The sequence below is a fragment of the Physeter macrocephalus genome, chromosome 16 (assembly GCF_002837175.3).
Source record: "Physeter macrocephalus isolate SW-GA chromosome 16, ASM283717v5, whole genome shotgun sequence".
In the NCBI taxonomy this organism is placed as follows: Eukaryota; Metazoa; Chordata; class Mammalia; order Artiodactyla; family Physeteridae; genus Physeter; species Physeter macrocephalus.
In genome coordinates this window covers 9,280,863-9,288,653 of record NC_041229.1, presented here as the reverse complement: position 1 = coordinate 9,288,653, position 7,791 = coordinate 9,280,863, and the positions used below count along the sequence as shown (strand labels likewise).

At 42.1% G+C, this 7,791-nt stretch overlaps 1 protein-coding gene across 10 annotated transcripts in view; it reads left to right on the top strand.

The window, feature by feature from the left end:
• The window catches only part of ZNF202 (zinc finger protein 202), a 20,963-nt gene extending 18,120 nt beyond the window's left edge, over positions 1 to 2,843 (top strand). For 8 of the 10 annotated variants that reach the window (XM_028501420.2, XM_028501419.2, XM_028501416.2 and 5 more), the window contains one exon: positions 367 to 2,842. In XM_028501420.2, coding sequence (XP_028357221.1) covers positions 367 to 1,361 — 995 coding nt within the window. In that variant the 3' untranslated portion in view covers positions 1,362 to 2,842. Of the gene's footprint in view, positions 1 to 366 lie in introns of all 10 variants that reach the window. The other 2 variants (XM_028501415.2, XM_028501423.2) reach the window with 2 other exon arrangements.
• Positions 2,844 to 7,791: the final 4,948 nt, after the last annotated feature.

Here is a 7,791-nt window from a genome sequence, read left to right as displayed (position 1 = left end):
ACGAACCCGCGTCCCCTGCATCGGCAGGCGGACTCTCAACCACTGCGCCACCAGGGAAGCCCAGCTATACCATTTTTTAAGTGTTCACGTAAACCCTTGATCCCCAACCTCCACATTTGTGAAAGGAAGATAATGTTTGTCCACACGAAGGCTGTTGACAGCATGAGATAGCATATAAGAAAGTGCCTGGCACACGACAGGCATTCAGTTGACTGGTTATTTCCTTCTTCCCAGCCTCTACTTAAGAAACATGGGTTTCTCTCTATACGGTCTTGCCCTCCCAAAACTGTTTAAAAATCTCTCCATTGTGCACAAGGCATCATTACCTCTATAATTTCCTCTTTTCTCCTCTCTCCCTTTCTACAGGAGATAGGAGTGAAGATGAGGAGGAGTGTCCTGAGCAAGAAGATCTGAGTTTGGAGGATCTACACAGGTCTATCTTGGGAGATGCAGAAATTCACCAGACTCCAGATTGGGAAATAGTCTTTGAGGATGATCCAGGTAGACTTAATGAAAGAAGATTTGGCACAAATATTTCACAAGTTAATAGTTTAACGAATCTTCAGGAAACCATGCCTGCCCACCCCCTGTTAGGGAGACATCATGACTGTCCTGTATGTGGTAAAAGTTTCACTTGTAACTCCCACCTTGTTAGACACCTGAGAACTCACACAGGAGAGAAACCCTATAAATGTATGGAGTGTGGGAAAAGTTACACACGGAGCTCACATCTCGCCAGGCACCAAAAGGTCCACAAAATGAGTGCTCCTTATAAATATCCCCTAAACCGGAAGAATCTGCATGAGACCTCCCCTCTAGTCCAGGTTGAGAGAACTCCACCTGTTGAGAAACCCTATAGGTGTGACGATTGTGGAAAACACTTCCGCTGGACTTCAGACCTTGTCAGGCACCAGAGGACACATACGGGAGAGAAACCCTTCTTCTGTACTATTTGTGGCAAAAGCTTCAGCCAGAAATCCGTGCTCACAACACACCAAAGAATCCACCTTGGAGGCAAACCCTACTTGTGCGGAGAGTGTGGAGAGGACTTCAGTGACCACAGGCGGTACCTGGCCCACCGGAAGACGCACGCGGCCGAGGAGCTCTACCTGTGCAGCGAGTGTGGGCGCTGCTTCAACCACAGCGCCGCCTTTGCCAAGCACCTGAGGGGACATGCCTCAGTGAGGCCCTGCCGCTGCACCGAGTGTGGGAAGAGCTTCGGTCGGAGAGACCACCTCGTGAGGCATCAGAGAACACACACTGGTGAGAAGCCTTTCACATGCCCGACCTGCGGGAAGAGCTTCAGCAGAGGCTACCACTTAATCAGGCACCAGAGGACCCACTCAGGAAAGACTTCCTAGCCCGGTCCCCACGTGTGGACACCTGCCTTCGACTCTTTCCCAGGGGTGGTCTGGGAGAAGCCGTCTTGTCGGCCTGGGAAGACCTTGTCTAGGGAGTCTCCCTGACCTGCCCAGGTGTGCGTTAGTAACCTCTTCCCACAACTAGATCACCCCACCCCAGCCCCCCACCTCCCCAGTCAGAACCTCTCAACCTTCTTCTACACCTTGAGGAGATATTCTTCCCAAAGTTCGCCTGAATTGAGGCCTCTCCGTGACTGGAGTGCTCCTGCCTCGACCTCACAGGTGTGAAGTAGGAGAATTAGAAGACTTAAGAGGTTGTGTTTACTATATTTGCCCCCAAATAAGCTGTTAACTATCCTAAAGACACCTAACACCCTCAAGGTTAAAGTGGCCCAGGACAAGTCCTTAGGTTTAGTAAGGGACCAGCCTTTAGGATTCTGTCCTTCCTGGGCTCAAATCTTAAAGCACACAGCCCTGAACTCAAGGCAGGAGACCAGCATCCTGACGGCCCTGCCACACTTTCACAGGTTAACTGTACAACTCTCTCACTGATAACACTTGTTCACCATGCACTTTCCTTTGATTCTCGGGAGAGATGCGAGTAGTGGTTGATGGGCAAAAACATCAAGGCGGCTTCATGTGGACCTTGTCAGACTGCTCCCTTCCCCATTGTCAAAATGACACCAGGTGCCAGACACAGCTTGAAAGGGGGACCTAGACAGAAGCCTCTTTCCTTGTGGGTTTTTTTTCCTGTTAGAATGCTCCTGCCTAGCCCTCCTACTGTCCTGCCAGTCTCTTGGTTTTGTCCCTAGTGCTTATTCTGCCACACGTGAGATGTAGCATTTGGGTGCTGAGGGATTCAGTAACGCCTAATTAAAACCATGTTGAAGTCATTTACATTTCCACATATATACAAGCCCACCCACCCGACCCTCTTCACATGAGTTTGTGAGGGGATTTTGAAGTGGTGTCTGTTTGCAAAGGCACTGTCATGATTGTAGAATCCTGATTGATGGGGTCACTTCACTTACATGAAGAAAGCTGGAGAAGATCTGAGCTCCAATTATGGAAACTTTAAGCGAAAGCTGTTGCTGCTGGCCAAGGCCATCCAGACTGTTCTCCTGACACCCCACCCCATCCGCCCTGCCTCATTCTCTGATGTCAGGGAAACCTGGGACCCTGAAGAATTTACCAGGAGTAAAGGCTTTCATGTATTTGCGTTGTTTGCTTTTTCTTACGTGATTTCATTTTCATGTAATTAAGAACTAAGGAGTAGAATCTCATGGCCCAAGGATCTCTGTTGCCTGGTAAAGGTTCCATGGAGGTGAGGCTGAATAATTATTAACCTCACCTGCTCTGATTGTGGGAGTGGCAAGGACTGGGGAGACCATCCTCCAAAAATGGAGCACGGGGTATGGGATTAAAGCATGAAAAGGGAGACTGCCTTCTGTGCTGGTTTCTTCTGCTCTGTTTCTCGACCTGTTGCATGCCAGTGTTCACCAGAGGAACGTGGGTGGGATGACAAAGCCTAAGCTTAACAGCTCAAGGGGATTTTCATTCTGGTCAGTAATGATGTTCCAGTTGACTGGTTTGGTTTTAACTCCAGTCATCCATTGTCCTTCTGGAAGTGTGCACACATGAAATTTTAGAAAGTAACACAGGCAGCCAAGTTCCCTGGTTTCTAGGGCTTTCCATTTCACCCATTCACTCTCCAGAGCCTCAGGTTCCTGAGACTTCTAAAGATCATCCATACTCACAGAAATATCTGGGAGGACATGGTAGTTTTCCATGAGGATAGAGAAGGCTTGGCATGGTTAGCAGAGCCATAGGTGGAATTGAGGTAAGAGCTGAGTCTGGAGGTTGCCGAAGAGACTATCCTAACATGCAGACATTTCTGAGCCATTGATCTAAGGTTTAAGCACAGATTGTCTTGAGTGAAATGGCACAGCATCAAAAAATAATTTCCCCTAGGTTATAACATTTATGGAAGTTAATAAAATTCTGGAGGGAACAGAACAAATTACTTTTAATTCACTGATTTGTCTGCATTATTGCAATAGGTGAAAATCTGTCAAGAGAATTATACATAAAGGAAAGTCTGAGAGACAGTGCAGTGTGTTGAAAAATCAAATAGGTCTTTTATTGCTGATCCTCCTGCAAAGTTTCATTTGCTGACACTAAATCTCTGGTCTCTTGTAAATGACCGTATTTTCTGAGGTTCCTGAAGGAATATGCTGTCTCCTGAATCTAAACACGAGCAGAACCATGGTTTGTAGCAGCAGGGCCAGTACGAGAGCCTGGCACGAGCAAGAAGCAGTACAGCTGAACACAGGATGCTGGAGCCCTGGATGCCCTACCATTCCTGAGGGGTCCTTCAGAATTCTGTGAACAGATGAATCCTGGCGTTCCCGAACACCTTACTAAAAAAAAGTTTCAGAGGAAGAAAAAGGCAAGATTTTAAAAGATTATTTGGAGGAAGATATAAAGTAGTCTAATTAATTGACAACTTAAAAAATTACTAGATTGTTGGAAATGAAGTGATTTGCTAACAAAGTTAAGAAATTAAAATGATAATATTAAGACCATTTGGCCACTAGTTTAGGAATAACCGAGTAATATTCAGCCTCTTCACTGCAGAGTCCCAAGAGAAATAAATGGAAGGAAATAAAGGCAAAATATATTTTATTATCTGGAACTTAGGGCTCAAACTGTAGAGCAGAATCTATTGAATTCAGGATACAAATGTACACCACATAATTTAATAACTTGTGGGCAATAAAAATTCATGCTTCACAGTTATAGAATACATATTCTGAAATGGATGTAAAACAATTAATTGCTAGTGTATACTGTAATAAAGTTTTAAATACCAAGTGAGCATTATATATATAGATTAAGTTCTCTGACCATAATATTTTTTATTGGAAAATCCACAACAAAAAGTTTAAGTTATATGTTTGGAGACTTTAAACTGTCCATATAAATAACTTTTCTTTTTAATTAATTTATTTTTGGCTACACTGGGTCTTCGTTGCTGTGCGCGGTCTTCTCATTGTGGTGGCTTTTCTTGTTGTGGAGCACAGGTTCTAGGTGCATGGGGTTCAGTAGTTATGGCTCGCGGGCTCTAGAGTACAGGCTCAGTAGTTGTGGCGCACAGGACTAGTTGCTCTGCAGCATGTAGGGATCGTCCCGGACCAGGACTCGAACCCACGTCCCCTGCGTTGGCAGGCAGATTCTTAACCATTGCACCACCAGAGAAGCCCAATGTAAAGAACTCTTGCATCAAAGGAGAGATCATGTGGAAATTTACTTATGCTCAGAACTAAAACAAAATGTAAATGCTGCACATCGATACTTATAGGATGCACTGAAAATGGTACTGAGCGGATAACAAAAAAGGAGAAGCTAAAAAAAATGAGCTAAATGATCAGCTTAGGAATTTTTTAAATAACAAAATATAGAAAGGAGCTACTGCAGAAAGTAATGACAAAAAATTACATTAACAAAGGAAAAAGGCTGGTTTTTTTGAAAAGACTGCTAAAACCTTTGGCAGTATTGATTAAGAGATAGAAATATAGAAATACAGTAAGTAATAAGCTACAGAAAGGTAACTAGATAAATATAAATCAGTAGTGGTGGTATAAAACAAAGATAATGCCTTTTGAAAATTAAAATACAGAGATGGCCTCATCCACCAGAGGGCAGACAGCAGAAGCAAGAAGAACTACAATTCTGCAGCCTGTGGAAGGAAACCCACATTCACAGAAAGACAAAATGAAAAGGCAAAGGACTTTGTACCAGATGAAGGAACAAGATAAAACCCCAGAAAAACAACGAAATGAAGTGAAGATAGGCAACCTTCCAGAAAAAGAATTCAGAATAATGATAGTGAAGATGATCCAGGACCTTGGAAAAAGAATGGAGGTAAAGATTGAGAAGATGCAAGAAATGTTTAACAAAGACCTAGAAGAATTAAAGAACAAACAGGTGAACAATATAATAACTGAAACGAAAAATACACTAGAAGGAATCAATGGCAGAATAACTGAGGCAGAAGAACAGATAAGTGACCTGGAAGACAGAATGGTGGAATTCACTGCTGTGGAACAAAATAAAAAAGAATGAAAAGAAATGAAGACAGCCTAAGAGACCTCTGGGACAACATTAAATGCAACAACATTCGCATTATAGGGGTCCCAGGAGACGAGAGAGAGAAAGAACCCAAGAAAATACTTGAAGAGATTATAGTCGAAAACGTCCCTAACATGGGAAAGGAAATAGCCACCCAAGTCCAGGAAACACAGAGAGTCCCAGGCAGGATAAACCCAAGGAGAAACACGCTGAGACACATAGTAATCAAACTGACAAAAATTAAAGACAGAAAAATTATTGAAAGCAACAAGGGAAAAATGACAAATAACATACAAGGGAAGTCCCATAAGGTTAACAGCTGATTTCTCAGCAGAAACTCTACAAGCCAGAAGGCAGTGGCATGATATATTTGATGAAAGGGAAGAACCTACAACCAAGATTGCTCTAGCCAGCAAGCATCTCATTCAGATTAGACAGAGAAATCAAAAGCTTTACAGACAAGCAAAAGCTAAAAGAATTCAGCACCACCAAACCAGCTCTACAACAAATGCTAAAGGAATGTCTCTAAGTAGGAAACACAAGAGAAGAAAAGGACCTACAAAAACAAACCCATAACAATTAAGAAAATGGTAATAGGAACATAAATATCAATAATTACCTTAAACGTGAATGGATTAAATTCTCCAACCAAAAGACAGGCTCGCTGAATGGATACAAAAACAAGACCCATATATATGCTGTCTACAAGAGACCCACTTCAGACCTAGGGACATATACAGACTGAAAGTGAGGGGATGGAAAAGGATATTCCATGCAAATGGAAATCAAAAGAAAGTTGGAGTAGCAATACTCCTGTCAGATAAAATAGACTTTAAAATAAAGAATAGGGCTTCCCTGGTGGCAGAGTGGTTAATAATCCGCCTGCCAGTGCAGGGGACATGGGTTCGAGCCCTAGTCCGGGAAGATCCCACATGACACAGAGCAACTAAGCCCATGTGCCACAACTACTGAAGCCTGCGCAACTAGAGCCCATGCTCCACAACAAGAGAAGCCACCACAGTGAAAAGCCTGTGCACCACAACGAAAAGTAGCCCCCGCTCACCGCAACTAGAGAAATCCTATGCACAGCAATGAAGACCCAATGCAGCCAAAAATAAATAAATAAATATTTTAAATAATAAAATAATAAAATAAAGAATGTTATGAGAGACAAGGAAGGACACTACATAATGATCAAGGGATCAATCCAAGAAGAAGATATAACAATTATATATGCACCCAACATAGGAGCACCTCAATACATAAGGCAACTGCTAACAGCTCTAAAAGAGGAAATCGACAGTACACAATAATAGTAGGGGACTTTAACACCTCACTTACACGAATGGAAAGATCATCCAGACAGAAAATTAGTAAGGAAACACAAGCTTTAAGTGACACAATAGACCAGATAGATTTAATTGATATTTATAGGACATTCCATCCAAAAACAGCAGATTACACTTTCTTCTCAAGTGCACACGGAACATTCTCCAGGATTGATCACATCTTGAGTCACATTCAAACCTCGGTAAATTTAAGAAAATTGAAATCATACCAAGCAGCTTTTCCGACCACAATGCTATGAGATTAGAAATCAGTTACAGGGGAAAAAAGGTAAAAAACACAAACACATGGAGGCTAAGCAATACGTTACTAAATAACTGAGAGATCACTGAAGAAATCAAAAAATACCTGGAGACAAATTACAATGAAAACATGACAATCCAAAACCTATGGATGCAGCAAAAGCAGTTCTAAGAGGGAATTTTACAGCAATACAAGACTACCTCAAGAAACAAGAAAAATCTCAAGTAAACAATCTAACCTTACACCTAAAGGAACTGGAGAAAGAAGAACAAACAAAACCCAAAGTTAGCAGAAGGAAAGAAATCATCAAGATCAGGGCAGAAATAAATGAAATAGAAACAAAGCAATAGAAAAGATCAATAAAACTAAAAGATGGTTCTTTGAGAAGATAAACAAAATTGACAAACCTTTAGCCAGACTCATCAAGAAAAAGAGGGAGAGGACTCAATAAAATTAGAAATGAAAAAGGAGAAGTTACAACGGACACCACAGAAATACAAAGCATTATAAGAGACTACTACTAGCAACTCTATGCCAATAAAATGGACAACCCAGAAGAAGTGGAAGAATTCTTAGAAAAGTATAACCTTCCAAGACTGAACCAGGAAGAAACAGAAAATATGAACATACCAATCACAAGTAATGAAATTGAAACTGTGATTTAAAATCTTCCAAGAAACAAAAGTCCAGGACCAGATGGCTTCACAGG